Below are 15,756 nucleotides of genomic sequence, written 5' to 3'. Positions count from 1 at the left end.
GCCAGGCCAGCAGAGGGGCTGCTCCCCATGAGCAGGACCCAGGGGACCCTGCAGGGCCTCAACCTCCAATGGGGTTGACATGGGCCTTGCAGTTGGGGCAAGGCCTTGCAGGCCAAGGCTGTGAAGGCCGGCACTGACCCGAGGCTGTCCTGGGAAACCCTTCTGCCTCAGACAGCCTGAAACACCACTGGCTGGGGCCAGGGTCTACTTCACACCCATCGCCTGCAGGGTTTCAGGGGCCCTTACTTAGAGGCCCGTCATGTGCTCTTGTCCCCAACATCTGCCTTGAAATCTGTGCTACTTTTTGAGCAAGAAGTTGTGCGCTTTCATTTTGCACTGGGTCCTGAGAATGTTTAAATAAAAAAAGTATTACTGTAAAAGACTGTGCCTTGAGTTCCCCTCAGAATCCTCCCCCTTACTTCAAACACACTTGGCAATGTGTCTTTCACTGTAACAAATGTTTTTAAAATTTAAATATTAGCTGTACTTTTCAGTCAAGGTCACGCTGCATCAGGGGCTCCTGGAGCAGGAACACCGTGCCTCCCCTTCTGGTTCTCAGCATCACCAAGGCTGCTGTAATGAACAGCAGCTGGACTGAAGCCACGCCGCCTGAAGCCCCACCTCTCCTGGCAGGGCAGCAGGAGGAAGGTACCAAAGAGCCGACAGAAATGGACATCTGTTAGGCTCTTACAAAAATCAGTTAGAGAAACACAGAATTAAAGAAAGTCAATGAAAAGAAACTAACTTTTTTCATGAGCCTCAACTTGCCAGAATTGTTAGCCACCTTCCATAGATTCCCGACTAGCAGCTGTTAGGTGGGTACACACATGTACACCCATCTTCCAGAAGAGGAAACCTGAGCCCCGAGAGGCTAAGTAACTTGCCCAAGGTCACACAGCCAGCAAGAGAGGAGCCCCCCAACACCCAGCTGCCTACCAATCCATAGGCTCTCCCCAGGTGACAACAGAAGCCCAGCTGGCCAAGGGCAGTGTGGGGTCAGATTCCCCACACAGTGACCACCCGTAGCCACCCTGTGATTTCACACAAGTCAGCCCGGTCTTTCTCACAGAGAAGTCCTGAGAACATTCACACTTGATGATCAGAGGAAGTAAATGTCCCCCAAAAGGAGAAGTGAGACAGAAACAAATCACGTCCTTGCCTCCAAGTAGTTAGGGGCCATCTCCTTTGTAAAGCACACTATACATAGACTGGTAAGACAGCCCTGGCCCTTGGGGCAAAAGACAGGCCAGGAAAAGGAGGAGAAGGAGGAGGGAAAGGAAGAGGAGGAGGAGAAGGAGGGGGGGGGTTAGGGTTTAATTTAAAATCTCCCCAAAGTCTTCAGAGGTGGGGCTTCTGGAAGGTAACCGGATCCCTGATGAGTTCATAGCTGATGGTGCCGTCAGGAAGTGGATCCCGTTGGAGGATGTGGGTCACTGGGCCTGAAGTGTGTCTTCTCCCCTTGGTTCTTCCTACTCTTTCTGCTTCTGGCCAGCATGGGTTGAGCTGCTTTCTTCTGCCAGCCTTTCCACCATGGTGTTTCTGCCTTGGAGCCAGCCAACCACGGACTGAGACCTCCAAAGCCATGAGCCAAAACAAACCTTTCTTCCTTTAAATTGTGTATGGCAGGTGTTTGGTCCCAGCAACAAAAAGCTGACTAGTACAGAAGAGGAGGAAGAGGGGAAGGAGAAGGGGGAGAGAGGGGGGAGGAGAAGAGGGAGGGAGGAAAAAGGAGGGGAGGGGGAGAAGGATTAGCAGTCACTCATTCTCCCTTCATCAACAGGGTTCCAACAGATAGAAAGAAAGGAAGGCTCAGGCATGGTGGTACATGCCTATAAGCCTAGCACTCAGGAGCTGAGGAAGGTGGATCACTGCAAGTTCTAGTGAAACCCTGTTAGAGAGAGAGAGAGAGAGAGAGAGAGAGAGAGAGAGAGAGAGAGAGAGAGAGAGGACATCCCAGCGGGAGGAGCTAGTGTAAGGAAAAGCCTAGAAGCAGGACTCAGGCCAGGGACCCAGCCTCCTTCCCTGCTGCTCTGCCTTTCTCAGCACATAGCTTTTGCTTCAGAGTTCAAAATCACAGACTGCCTAACTTCAACTTGGCTGCAACCTCATAAGTAATTCAGAGCCAGAAGCAATCAGGTAAGCTACTCCCAAGTTCCTAACCCACAAAAGTTGTGTAAGATTTTTAAAATTTGTTGTTATTTAAGGTTGTTGAATTAGCAAGTCATTTGTTATGCCTTAATCCTCAATAGTAACTAATACTGTGTGTAGAGAATTTTTTTGTATTTATTCAGCTATCCTGAGGATCCCCAACCTAGCCATACATGATGAGTCATAGTTAAAGACTGCCCACCTGGAACACAAGTTCTTAGAGAAGGTGGCAGAAATCATATCCACTGTGTCCTTGTCCCTGGAGCCCATTCCTCAACCTTTGGCACACAGTAGGACTACAGCATCCCTGCACACAGTAGGAGCTCTGTTTCCCAGAGCAAAACCCACCTTCCTGGCTTGACTTCAGCCAGACCCACCAGCTGAGACACGATGAGCTGCTAATGCTGAATTGCTGGACTCTAGTCAAAAATCTGGCTTTGTTTCCCAGAGGTCACTGTTTCAAAGTCTCTTTCCATTCTCTCACTCCCAGCACTGCCAAGAGGAAGGAGTGGCAGCCAAGCAAGCAAGAGGCTGTCTGCACCACTGGCCTCTCCTCCGCCCCCTCCTGCACCAGCACCCAGCTGAGTCCTTCAAGGTGCCCTTTAGGGCTACTCCTCCTCTGGCCTTCGATGAGTGGGAGGGAGGGAAGTGACTCCCTCCCACCCCACCTTTATAGCCCTGTTGTCAGAGCCACTTGAATTATGCCTTCAGTTATAACTGATGGCCTTGCGGTTTTTTTGTTATTGGGGGTTTTTTGGTACTGGGGATCGAACCCAGGACCTTGCACTTTTGAGGCAGGTGTGGTTCCACTGAGCTAAATCCTCAGGGTTTTTTTGTTTTTGTTTTTGTTTTTGTTTGTAATAGCAAAATATATAATACCCCATAAAATAGTCACAGAATGTTTTCACTAATTTTCGCCAAACTCTCCTAGCTGTGCCAACCTGTGTTTGCAACTGGGGATGACATGAATATTACACATGAACACATTTTTATTTACACTAAATGATATGAATAAAGAAAAAAAAACCCCATAAGTTAGAACTTCTCTCATTCACCAGTGGCATGGTGACTTTGTTGTGGAATTGGATATTGTACTTAGAAAACTATACTAAGTGTGGTGGTGCACGCCTGTAATCCCAGTACTCAGGTGGCTGAGGTAGAAGTATCCCCATAAGTTTGAGGCCAGTCTGGTCTAAACAGTGAGTTCAAGGCCAGCATGAACTACATAATGAGGCCCTGTCCCAAAAAGAAAAGAAAAATAGCATTGTTTCGAGTTTTCTGATGCTTTTTACAACATAATGGCTACAGAGATGACATACTTTTAAAAACAGCTACTTTAAAATAAAACTGACATGCAATAATTGTAGAAGAATAAGTATACAATCTGGCAAGTCGTGATGTAGGTGGACACTCTCGAAATCATCACCACAATCAAGATACCGAACATACTATCAACCCTGAAGTTTCTCCCCACGTGGTCTCAAGCTTGTGGTCATGTCTCTATGCATGGCAGGCGCAAGTGTTGTCTGCTAATATCAGTCTTCACATTCTTCTTCCTTCCAAAAAGAATCTTAGTTTTGATCAGGTTTCAACTCCTCCCCAAGAAGATTCAGAAGAAAGTCATCCCCAAGCCTAGGGCCAAGCATGACCCTTCACTAACTTAAGCCCATCCATACATGGTCTGGGGTCTCAGACAGCCCAGGCCCCGGCCTGCAGCCTGTGAGGGGCAGCTCCATGTCTGCAGAGGCAGCTGTCAGCATCTACCATGATTCAGACTCATGGGGCTGTGATGTGCATGCCCCAGCACACTGTCAGTGGGACCAGAGAGGAGGGGGCTCCTCGGCCAGAGGCCAGTTCCAGCTCACCCCAGACCCTTGCCCTGGCAGAGGGGCAGGCATTTTTGCTCACCTCTGATCCCAAAGACACAGACTGATTTTGCAGTAATAAAGTCATCCCCTCCTCCCGGCCATTTCTCTAAAGTCATAGGAAATGGAGATATGGGAGCTTGTTGGGAGTCAGAAGATGGAAACATCAGAAAAAGAATGGTTGTCTGCTGATCTACTTTAGCAAAACAAAATATCCCAAATAGCAATCAACTTTATTATAATTTTTACCAGCTTTAGCATAGTTCTATCAGATTTACCAGACTTGTCTGGTGATTCTTCTGTCCAATGAGACACTGACAGGGTTGCTGTGTGGCAGTTAGCTAACAGAAGACCAGCTGGGCTGGAGGGTCTCAGAGGCTTCGTCCCCATATCCAGTGTCTTGATGGATTTGTCCATGGTTCACACCCAGAGGCTGTGGGGTTGGAGCCAGTGACTACCACTCTATAGCTTTGCCATTTTGGCCTAACCTCCCCCCAGCCCAATGGACCTCCATGAGCTGACAAATGGACCACTGTGTCCTTTGCTTCCAGTTGGGTTTGGCAGTTGGGAGCCACTGCAGGAGACTGCAGGGAGGACGGAGAATCTGAGCTCTTGCTTTTCTGGCTGGCTCCCTTGGGGTGGCCACGTGTGCGTGCCCCACTCCTCCCCTGTGGTCTTTCTACAAGACAGGACTGTCTGCTTCTAGGTCTGATAGCCACCCTATTCTTTACCTTCTGAGCTCAAGATGGAAACAAATCTGAGGGTTGTGGCCCTCTCCCTTGTATGTATATATTTCTTAAATCCTTCTCAAATTATTCTATTCAGGAGAGCCATTTATTTGTTCCCTGGAAAACCTGATTGATACACTGAAGGCCTTAGCCATGATATAAATACCAGTTAATGTGTACTGAGCACCCACCATATGCTGGGTCCAAAGCGCCTTTCCTACATTAGCTCTAGTAACATGTGGCAACCCTATGAGGTAGGCACTATTACTACCCCACCTTATGGGAGGAAAATGACCCCGGGAGAGGCAAAGTAAGGGATCTGCTCACTGGCAGCCTGACTCAAGTCAAGCTCTTATCCACGACAGAGCAGGGAAATTTCTGTTGACAGGACATGCTGTTCCCAACTCAGCAAGGTTTGGGGGGTTTGAAAAACAAGACTGTACTGTGAGACTTCTTTCTTCACTAACAGCCCCTAAAAACTTCAAGGAGGCTCAGAGTTGGCCTTCCTCAGGACAACCTCCCCCTGAAAAAATCCAGATTCCTTCCCAGGACCCAGCATCTTGCTCTCACCTCTGACGAGAGAGGAGTGTGTGAAGGGCTTAGCAAACAACAGAAGGTGTTGGGTGAGGCTGCCACCATGCATAATCTGAAATCTCCTGAGGACCACTAACAGAAGCTTGCCTCAGATGAGTTTGCACTTTTTTGTTTTGGTTTGTTTGCTTTTTGGCACAAGGTCTTGCTATGTAGTGCAGGCTGGCTTCGAACTCGCAGCAATCCTCTTGCCTCAGCATCCCAAGTGTTGGGATTACAAGCATGCACCACCTTTCCTGACTGAGTTTGCATTTTTAAGAAAGGAAAAGTAAATAAAAAGAACTGTTATTGGCTCTTTTAATCGACGGCCAACAGTACAGCTCTCTTTAAGGACGCCAAAATCCAAGCCTCAAAGAATGTCCCTAGGGCAGAATCTCTGTCCACTTGCTTTCCTCTATCATGGCTTCATTCTGAGTAGAAGTGTACTATGTGGTGGCCCAGCATGGCCCCCAGTTTGTAATCTCTCAGTTTAAGGCTAGCTTGGGGTCTAAGGGAGACTGAGGTATTCCCTGATAGTGCCAGCCAGTCTCAGGGAGGGATCTGATTGGTCCAGGAGAGTCATGTGCTCATTCATGAACCAATCACTGTACTGGTGAATGCTGGGCTCTGATTGGCCGACCTTATGTCTGGTCAGGGTTCACCAGAGGCCTCAGTTAATAACAGCAGCTGCTCAGATTTCTGAAATCCTGGCAGCCTCCTCTTTGGTCAGCTGTCAGCAACAGGATCACCATGGGTCCTCATCTGGTGTCCACATGAGGAATTCTGGCTTCTCAGAACAGGTGAGCAGTAGGACTTTCAGGAGGACTCCGTGGGGCTGGTCCCATGGAACCCAGGCTCTGAGAGGCCTTTCCTGTTTCTCAGCAGCAACTCAAGGAGCTGAAGGAAGCCTTTTCTGGGTGAGAACTGATAGCATGGCATTCCTCTTGCCTAGGACAGTCTAGAAGGGGCTGAAGAACAGTTCCAGGCACAGTAGTTGGATGGACCACTGCCTGGGTCAGGGAGCCAGTGGTTTGTGGGCTTGTCTTAGGAGCAAGAAGTAATCATGGGGTGGGGGTTATGCTTTCTTGGCCACCTCACTCGTCTTCATCAGATGAGCAAGCGAGGCTCCGGGAAGGGTCTTGCCCAAGCCCACTCAGCTAGAAGGCCTTGGAGTTGAATTCGAACCTGTTGGTCTGTCCTCAGTGCCCACTTTTCAAACAGGAAGCCAGAGCCCTGTTAAGGGAAATGGTGGAAGAGATGCATTCGCCTTGGAGGAGAGAAGTCAGTAGGGCCTGGTCATGAACCTAGCAAGCGAGGCCTGTAGGAATCTGAGTTACGGGGGGGAAGTGATATGGGCTGCAGCAGTCAGGGTGGCCTCCTGGGGGCCATACTTTTTGTGTTTTTTCTTTTAAAAAAATGGCTTTATTGGGATACAATTCACATGCCATACAATTCACCCACTTAAAGTGTGTAATTCAGTGGTTTTTAGTATAGCCACAAAGTTGAGCAATGATCACCACAATCAATTTTAGAAGACTTTCATCACCCCCAAAAGAAACCCTGTAACTATGACCAGGCATTCCCTACTCTCTCTTTTCCGTGTTTCTGGCAGCCACCAACTCACTTTCTGCCTCAGTGAATCTGCCTGTCCTGAACATTTCATATAAATGGAATGAGGCTCTTCGTGACTGGTGCCTTTGACTTAGCCTGCTTTCAAGGTCCATTCATGTTACAGCAAGCATGTCTCTGGGGCTTCCTTCCTTTTCCTGGCTGAATAACCATCCATGCCACATTGTGTTTATCCCCTATCAGCTCAGGGACACTGGGCTGCTTCCCACTTGATCATCATGAGTAAGGCTGATAGGAACAGTCATGTGCGAGCTTTGTATGGCAGTGTTTTCGCTTCTCTTGGGTATATTCCTAGGAGTGGAATTGCTGCCTCATTGGGTAACCATGTCGAACTGTTGAGGACCTCCCACCAGTCCCCAGTCCCCAGAGCGGTTGCACATTTCACCTTCCCACCAGGAGGCGGTACTTTTAATGTATCCTCAGATGCAGATTCTTTCCCCTCTAACTTGTGAAGGCTGAACTGAGGGAACGTCCAGGAAAGTAGGGGACATGGGGGTGAGGAGAGCGGCCTGGCCGAGGTGTGGAGGGCAGAGGGCCTGGCGGCACACTCACCAGAGCACTGGGCTTTGGTCCTGTCTGCCTCTGCCTGCTGTGTGACCTAGGGGAACTCATTGCCTCTCTCTAGGCCTCAGTCTCCTCGTCTGTGAAATGAAGGTGTTAGACTAGTGGGCACAACCCAGGTGATTTTGCCCCCAGGGACGTGTGGCAATGTCTGTCACATCGGGGGGGGGGCGCAAGGATGGTTGAGCACCCTACAATGCACAGTGCAGCCTCGAGAACAGCACTGTCTGGCCCCAACGATTCCTACTGTCCAGGCTGAGAAATCCAGCGTTAGGCAGAGGTGGCCTCCTAGGGTTCAGTGCCCCCCCCCCATCCCTTTGCAAAATGGCTCAGAGGGCACTGCTGAGTGCCTGGGTACCTAGAGGAGAAGCCTCCTGAGCTGCCCGGGGTTGCTGCGGATGCTGCAGCTGTGTGACCTCGCTGGCTCTCACCCGCTGCTCCCACTAGGTGCGGTATCCAGCACAGGTGAGTTCCACTCCAGGCTTGATGGAGGGACAAACAGCCTTGTTAGGTGGTGAGGTCATCGTCAGTGGAGGCATCCAAGAGGAGGTGGAGTCGTCACCTGTCCGAGAGGTGACCCTGTCATTGTCAGAGACTGGCTCCCTGGGGCGGGGGCAGGCCCCGGCTTCCTGCCCGACCCAGAACACCCCTGGAGCTCCGGGCATCCCCACCTGCCTCCCGCGGTCCGGCAGGAGACTTTTCTCTAGGTTCCCTCTCCAGAGCCCCCGCCCGCGGAGACGGCACCCTAGGTCGCGAGCCCGGGCCCAGGGAAGAGGGGGCGGGGGGGGGGGGCTTCCGTGTGCCCCAGGCAGCTCCGGGCCACGAGCCGCCCCCGAATGGCTCTTGACGAAAAAACCCTTGACCACCAAGGCCGGCCTCTTCCTGAAAGCCCCGCTCTCCGCGATACAGGAAGTGGCAGGGAGCGAGCGCCCGGCGCGCGGCGGCGGCCCCACTCGGCGCGGGGCTGGCTACGGCGCCAGCCCGGGCCCCTCCCCAGGGCCAGCTGTGCGCCCTGCGGGCTCCCGGGGCGCCGCCGTCCGCGCCGCGCGCCTGAGACCCGCGGAGCAGCGAGCCCGAGCCGTCGGCGGGATGATCCGACGGGCAGGGGCGCCCGCGCGCGGGGACCCGGCGGGGTAAGTCTTCCCCGGAGCCCCGGGAGGGTCCCCGGCTTCTGGACCTCGCGGCGGCGGGGGGGTGGGGGGTGGGGGGGTCAGGCTGAATGCAACCCCCAGCCCGGCCGCAGCCGAGGCTGGACCCGAGCTCTGCGGGGGCGGGGCGGCCCTGGGGACTCTGCAGCGACCTAAGACTTTAAAGAGAAACTTCTAAGCCTGACTTTGCCCCTTGGAGAACCAGCGTACACTTTCCGCGGCTAGGCGGTGGGGTTTTGAGGGAGAGCGGCTACCTGTCGGAGCCGGGGTGCCCCTGTAGACGCGGCTCCCTCCTCTGGCTCCTTCCTGGCTTGAACCTGGGATGCGAGCACTCGGGGTCCCGGACCCGCCGACCCGCAGCACCGCGCTCATCCTAGGCTTGGCCGGGGTGGGGTGGGGAACCCGAGGTTGCATCAACTTCAAGGCGTCCCGGACCTGACAGCTGACCCTCTTCGCTGGACGAGGGCCCATCTGGGTCCCTTCCCCCATTCCACTGGCCTGGCCACGGACAGTGACCTTTGGACTGGCCTTTGCGGAACCTGGTGCTCCGAGGGGCTGGAGGGTGCCCGGGTGCTTGTGATGGGGGCGGGGCGGGGGGGGCGCAGCTTGGAGAGCGTGAGGCTGAACGATGTGGAAGCCAGCTTCCAAAAGGGACTCCTAGTGTTGTTTCCTGACCCTCCTCGTCCCTCCATTGCTCTGCGTTGCGCCCTGAGAAGGTCCCTGCCTAGCCTAGCGGGGTCCCTGGAGCTTTTAGGTTTGAGAGGTTTGAGGAGGCGTGGGCTTCCAGGCGCATTCCTGGGAGAGCCTGTGGGAACCTTTCTGGGAGCCTTGGCTTTCAGCCTTTCGGTTTAAAAGTCCCGGGTCTGTTTCAGGATGGACAGCCTGTCGCTGCCCGGCCTAGCTCTGTGACCTGGTCTCAGCCCTGTAAACGGGAGAGTTGGGCTGATCCTTTGGCAGATGTTGTGCAGCCCCCAGACTGCAATGGGGCACTGGGAGTGGCTTGGAGGGGTCCTTACGGCCATGTGGACACCTCTCTCCACCCTCCCTAACTTCCTAGTGCAGCCTCAGCTGGAAACGCTGGAGCCTGGATGCTTTTCCTTGGAACTGATCTCTGCAAAGACAAATGCCATCCAGTGGAAGGAACTGGGAATCCCCATGAGGAGGGTACCCCCAGAAGCAGGTATCTGCTACATGGCAGATGGCAGGCTGGAGCCGGCGAGGAGGGGCCATCAGGAAGGAAGGGAAGATGAACATCCTGACCTCACCAGCTTCCCATTTTTCCCAGGGATGACCCAGCCTGACCCACACATCCGCTTGCCTTCCTTTGTTCATTACTGTTATTTAATCTCTCTGCACCTTAGTTTACTGATCTATAAAAATGAGGCTCAATAATAGTAACTCCTTACAAGTCGTATTAAGGATTCAATTTGTAGAAAGAATTAAGCGTATTGCCCTGAGGAAACATTATAACCATTGTCATCTTTTGTTGGGCGTGACCCGTCCCTTTGTCAACCATGTAACAGGCAAGTGAGCTGGCCCGCCTCATCTGGAGACTGGGGGCTGAAAATAACACCTCCTTCATGGGATTGTTATGTGGGCTGGATGAGTCATAGGTAGCTGTCCCCAGCATCGCAGGGTTAATGACCGTATTGGGCCTGCTTGGAAGAGCGCCTGCTACATCCTAAGTGCACTGAGTCTTGGTGCGTTGCTAAAACACTGCACTGCTTTAGAGCACCTTTTGGTTTGGAAAGGTTCCTAGTGAGCATCTCTTACTCCTGTGGTGCACACCCAAGGTGTTGCAGTGCTCGGAGACAGAGGAGAAAGAATCAAAAGGTCTTCCTCCCTCCCCATGCCCCTAAGCACCCCTAGGCCCTGCAGAACACTTGGGCCTGGGTCCAGCGTGCTAGTCAGAGTGTGTTCATTACCCTAAGGTTCCAGAGCCCCTCCTTTTGTCTTGCAGCTCAGACAGCTAGGGAGCGCCTCCCACTGCCCCTCCAAGGGCCAGCATGGTGTCACTGGATTGCTGGCCCTGGAGTAGGCGGCTGAGGGTCTTTGTAGCCAACTCTACCTGTTGGCTGGGGAGAGAGAAATGCAGACAGGTTGCCTGGTATTCTGGGGACAGGTACTTTTTCTCCCTCTCCTCAGGACTGTGCATTCATCAACAAATAGCCTGCACTTCGGGGCAAAGAGCCCAACATTAAAGCAAGACCCTGCCTACTTGCAGCAGATCCACCCCTGAGAAGAGATGGAGGTCAGGGTAGGAGGTGTCCGAAGCCCAGAGAGTCTTTGGACAGGTGGTCCAAGGAGGTCCCTGTGCGGAAAGGGCATTTATCAGAGGCCTGAGGATGTGGGGGAGCCAAAGCAAGGGAGGCTTTGTGGTTGGCTGTGGGAGTAGCAAGGCCAGGGAGATGGGACAGAAGACCGCGGGGCCTCTAGGGCTGGAAGGACTTTGGTAGCTGCACAGAGCTGGCCAGGCCTACCCACAGGAGGGACTTGCATTTGCACAGAGGACTGACAGATAGTGGTGAACAGAGACAGAAGCAGAGAGGAGGGGAGCCCCTGTGGTGGCCAGAAGTGGCCAGGATCGGGCAGGCAGTGAAGGCCGGAGATGGTAGAGCTACAATCTGCTGACAGACTGGAGGTGAATTGGAGAGAAAGCGGTGCGGGGGAGGTGACTCCAGTGAGGCCGAGACTGCCCAGGGGCCAGCGCTTCAGGGGACAGGTGCCAAACTGCGGAGGAGTCACCTGAGTGCTCCTTTTCTTAGTGTCCACTTGAGCTGTAGCTTCCAGGTTCGGGGGACCTGGCAGGCACCCCATGCTGCCGACCACGTGAGCAGACCCATTGCATTTTCATAGGTTTGCTGTACCGAGGATTTGCTTATGATTTCATGTGAAAGAGAATTTCACTCTTGGAATAATTTAACAGGAGGAATTAGAGACCCAGAAAAGAGAAGTATGGACCTCAAGTCTTCTTAGCTTGGGAGTCTTGCCAGAGCCTTTAAGAGGAACCCCTCAACCACTCACTCTAGGCTCTAGGCCAGGAGCTGGGGGCCTCTTCCAAGGATGGATTCAGGACCCAGGTTTGCAGCTGCAGCTCTACCCCCGACCTGGGCTCCCTTGCTTTCAGGGGTTGATCCTCCCAGGTGGTCCTGGCTGGCACTCAGCCTGGAGACCCAGCCTCCCTGTCCCCAACAGAAACTCTGGGCTTCTCATGCTAGTGCAAGCTTGTGCTCCCAGGCCTCAAGAAATCCCATTGCCTTCCCTGAGAGGCAGCTGGGAGTGGAGGGGGCTGGAGGAGTCTCAGCGCGGGCAGAGTCCTGACGAATAGGTGACAATCATAGCTCTTTCCCTCTGACACTTTCCACCATTCCCCCTGTCACAGTGAGTGAATCATCTCCTCAGTTTGTGTCACCTAGACAGTGACACACAAGCAGAACTAGGCAGGCAGCCATGAGGAGGGGGCCGGAGCTGCCTGCAAGACGCACCCCCCCTGGGGTCCTCGGCACTCTAGGAACTTAGAAGGAATGTCTGTCCCTAGAAGGAGCCCTTTAACTTCCTGTCTACCCCTCACTAGCAGCCCCCCATTTTAGGAGGTTGCTCTTAGAAGGGAGTTATTTAGCACTGATCCGAAGACCAATTCGAGAACTTTCAATCGATGTTAACTATTGCCCTGCACCTGCTGTTTATACTGAGAGCCAGGAAGTTGCACTTGTTCCTGCCCAAGAGTGCAGCTAAAGATGAAAAGCACAACATTAATGAATTTTCTAGTGTTGATCCACCCTCACCACCCTCGAAGGAGCCCTCTTGGTGACACGGTTCTTCTGATAGAGACAGGGGTGGGTCCCTCAGCCCTGGACGCTTAGGAGAAGAGACAGAGGTCTTCCTCTCAGGACGTGTGTCCCCGCACCCCCTGGTCACCCCAAGCTGCATGCTGTCCTGTTAAGGGCTCTGAGGAAGCCCTGTCATTGTGCCCCTGCCCAGCCTGAAGAGACCACACACAGCTTCCCCTCTGCTGTCCTCCCCACTCGCAGAACTGTCCTGGATCCAGCCCTCTGCCCACAGACTTTCTGTTGGCCTGTGCTCCATTGCACCCCCTTTTCTGGGGGAGAAGAGAAGGGGAGGAACTGGGGATGGAACTCAGGGCCTCACATGCACTGGGAAACTGCTGACCACTGAGCTACACCCCAGCCTTTTAGGTTTTTATTTTGAGACAGGTTCTTGACAAATTGCCCCTGCTGGCCTTGAACTTATGATGCTCCTGCATTAGTCTCCCCAGTAGCTGGGACTGTAGGTGTGCAACACTGAGCCCCTAAAACCCAGCTCCTGCAAGAAGACAGCGTCCCCACTTCCACTCAGAGGGATTCCTCTTTTCTGCATGAATCAGTTTTTTCCCTAGCAACTTTAGAGGAAGCAAAACCCCTTTAATATCAGTCTTTCTATTTGGAGTATAAACTTCCCCCGAGAGGAGTCAGGTCTTTCATTTTCACATCCTCGGGTCCTGCACATAGTTGGCACCCAACAAATGCTTGAGGACTGCGATACTGAATGGGATTCTGAAACTCCCCGAGCAGACTTCTATGTGCCTGAGGCGCCTGAACTCCTGGGAGTTTACACGGTGGGGTGGGCCAGGCCAGGACTGGGTTGCGGAGCCCGACTCCCCTCTCCATCAGGTGGTGACCCCCCTAAGGCCAGCACCCTGCCCCGAGTGTGAATGGAGAACCTCAGCCTTCTGTCCCCCAGTGGAATCCCTCCCAGCTGTGCCCTCTGTGCTTCTCAGCAAGAAAGGCTGGGAGGAGAAGCAGCTGTCGGAATTGGGACTGGAAATTGTCCTCAGCAGAGGAAGGGATATTAGCTAGATGTGCAGATTCTGGAGACCTCTGGCTGGCTGGATCAGCAGGCCTCAGATGCAGGGTTCTGGATCCCTAAGAACTAGGAATCTAAGAGTACTATGCTGTGGGGGGGGGGGGGGTGCGCGCGCGCGCGTGTGAGACCTAACTATCCTTTCCTGGGGAGAGCTGTCCTCTCCTGATTTGGAAGATGCTTAGGGACCTGTGTGTAGTAGCACAGCAGCAGGGCTGGAGGATTCTCTGGGCTCCTTCTGGTGTTTGGGATTCTCTGTCCAGGAAGAAAGTAGTCCCTGCTGTCTCAGCTCAGTGTCCCCCTGTCAGAAGGGAGCTTGGGGCCTGACCTTTGGTGACCCTCTGAATTCCTCGCCCACAGGCAGCAGGAGTGGGATCCTAGGGTGGTGTCGGGATTGAAGCACCAGCTGCAGACAAGGCCCCCTTCTTGCTGATGTCTGAGTGGACAAAGCCTGTGCAGAACACATGAGTGCATTTCTCCAAGAAATGGAGGCCCAGATAGGAGCCCTCTGGGTCACCACCTGACCCGGCACCTGGGAGGAAGAGCTTTTTCACTGCAGTGGGTTTATTTTGGGAAAAAAAAAGAAAAAAAAGGCCACCTTTTGAAAAAAAAAGAACCCTTGGTTTGGGGGGCCCACTTTGGGTCTAGGCTCCTGCTTCTGGACGGTGCGTGGGGAGGGTTTCCCTCGGGAAGGAGCCATCGGGCAGGTGGGAGTGTCCTTCCCATGTGTGGTCCTGTGCGGGGCAGTGGTGGCGGCAGAGAGATGTCGGGAGACCGAAGGCATCTGCGAAGGGCACCCCGTTGGGGTTGGAGAACGAGGAAGGCTGTGGGAGCTCGCGCTGGGGAAGGAGCCAGCCAGGCCATAGCCTCTCACCTGCTGGCCCAGGGCTGCCCCTGATAGCCAAGCGTCCCCGTGCAGGGAGGGCGACAGTGACGCAGCACCTCCCACCACCACAGCGTGACGCAGTGAAACCGAAACCGAGCGCGCCCTGCAGGAGAGCAGAGGGCCCGTGGCTGCGCGGGAGGCCTGTGCTCGGGCTTCCTGACACCATGTCTGCGTGGCAGTCGCAGTCTTGCCATTTCGGAGAAGAGTCTGAAGCGGCATGGCGTCCCCTCTGGCACATCTCCTTCGCAGGAACCTGGGCTGGAGAGGGGCTGCCTCTAAGCGGAATCCACACTGGGCCCGGAGCTCTGAAAGTGGCCACCGAGCCCCTCGTCACATCTTGCCGACAAACCCAGGGTACCCCTATCCCGGCTGGAACACATTTGAAAGAATGACCCAGCTGCTAGGAAATGTCAGTCCCCTGTGAGGAGAAATGGCCCGGGGAGAGACTGTGGTCGAGACTTGTCTGTCTGTGGCAGTGGCACGTCCTGCGGCTGATGTGCAGGCTGCTGGGCAGGGCTTGCCTCCTCCACGCTGCTGCCAAGCCACCCCGGTGGCTGTGCCCTGGATGGTGGGATTCCACGAGAGGGAGGTGGGAGTGGGGAGGCAGGGCTCTCTGCAGCACAGTTCCCCCTGTGAGGGTGACCCCCACTTCACCACTGGCTCTGGGGTCTTTAGCAAAGCCAACAACTTTTTACCTGCTAAGTTAGGAGACGACAGTGGACAGCGGGTGTCGGGGCCGGAAGTAGGAGCCTGTTTTCTGAAAGAGCAGCTGGCGAGGGTGAGGAACAGCTGAGGGAGAGCAGCGGCGAATGTGAGGGAGCAGAGGAGCTGTCCTTCTGCAGGCTGCCCGGGGTGCGGTCATGAAGGGTGTTCTTCACCTTCTGAGGACTGGATTTGGAAATCAGGACTTCACATCTGAATTCACAGGCCTCTTTCCCCAGGCTCACGGCCCGTCTGCTTAACCTCTGTCAGTTAGAGAGGGATCGTGTACCTTTCCCTAGGATGCTGCAGCCAAAGCAGAGACAGCCTTGTCTGGTGGCACCTGATGATGACATTGGTTATGCTTGTACCTTTCTTTTCTTGACTTTTTTGATAGAACGTCCATCTAATATGTTTTCAGGCATTCTTCTCTCTGTGAATCCTTCTGGGTCCATCCTTACCCATCCTGCTGCCCTTCCATACATACATCCACCTGTCCATATACCTGCCATCCACCCACCCATCCATTCATCATCCACCCATCCTGGAGTCTTTGAGTTTGCTGGTAAAGTAGATTGTTGATAGGCTTCTGAACTTTAGCTGGGTATAAGTTTTAGCCAAGTATTTCCCAGTTTCCTGCAGCTAGATATGGCCATGTGATT

The 15,756-nt window shown here is 53.7% G+C and overlaps 1 protein-coding gene and 2 long non-coding RNA genes across 4 annotated transcripts in view; 2 read left to right on the top strand and 1 right to left on the bottom strand.

The window, feature by feature from the left end:
• Positions 1-1,720: 1,720 nt before the first annotated feature.
• LOC147822816 (uncharacterized) lies at positions 1,721-3,038 on the top strand. The gene is made up of 2 exons (XR_015445120.1): positions 1,721-2,136; positions 2,639-3,038. It is a non-coding gene; the product is annotated as an uncharacterized LOC147822816 (long non-coding RNA).
• Positions 3,039-3,140: 102 nt separating this feature from the next.
• LOC101698031 (uncharacterized) lies at positions 3,141-9,230 on the bottom strand. Of its 2 annotated transcripts, none has more exons than XR_015445118.1 (3): positions 8,904-9,230; positions 7,860-8,063; positions 3,141-6,544 (listed from the first exon to the last, which is right to left on the bottom strand). It is a non-coding gene; the product is annotated as an uncharacterized LOC101698031 (long non-coding RNA). The 2 variants fall into 2 exon arrangements; XR_002389559.2 differs by having other exon boundaries at positions 7,933-8,063.
• The window catches only part of Rin3 (Ras and Rab interactor 3), a 117,818-nt gene continuing 110,149 nt past the window's right edge, over positions 8,088-15,756 (top strand). The window contains exon 1 of the mRNA XM_021244817.2: positions 8,088-8,634. Coding sequence (XP_021100476.1) covers positions 8,591-8,634 — 44 coding nt within the window. The 5' untranslated portion in view covers positions 8,088-8,590. The remainder of the gene's footprint in view (positions 8,635-15,756) is intronic.

This window comes from Heterocephalus glaber, unplaced genomic scaffold (assembly GCF_053883595.1).
Source record: "Heterocephalus glaber isolate CG9 unplaced genomic scaffold, H.glaber_assembly_v1.0 deba00001608, whole genome shotgun sequence".
Classification (NCBI taxonomy): domain Eukaryota; kingdom Metazoa; phylum Chordata; class Mammalia; order Rodentia; family Bathyergidae; genus Heterocephalus; species Heterocephalus glaber.
The sequence above is the reverse complement of the archived record's forward strand: the minus strand, read 5'-3'. Positions and strand labels throughout refer to the sequence as shown.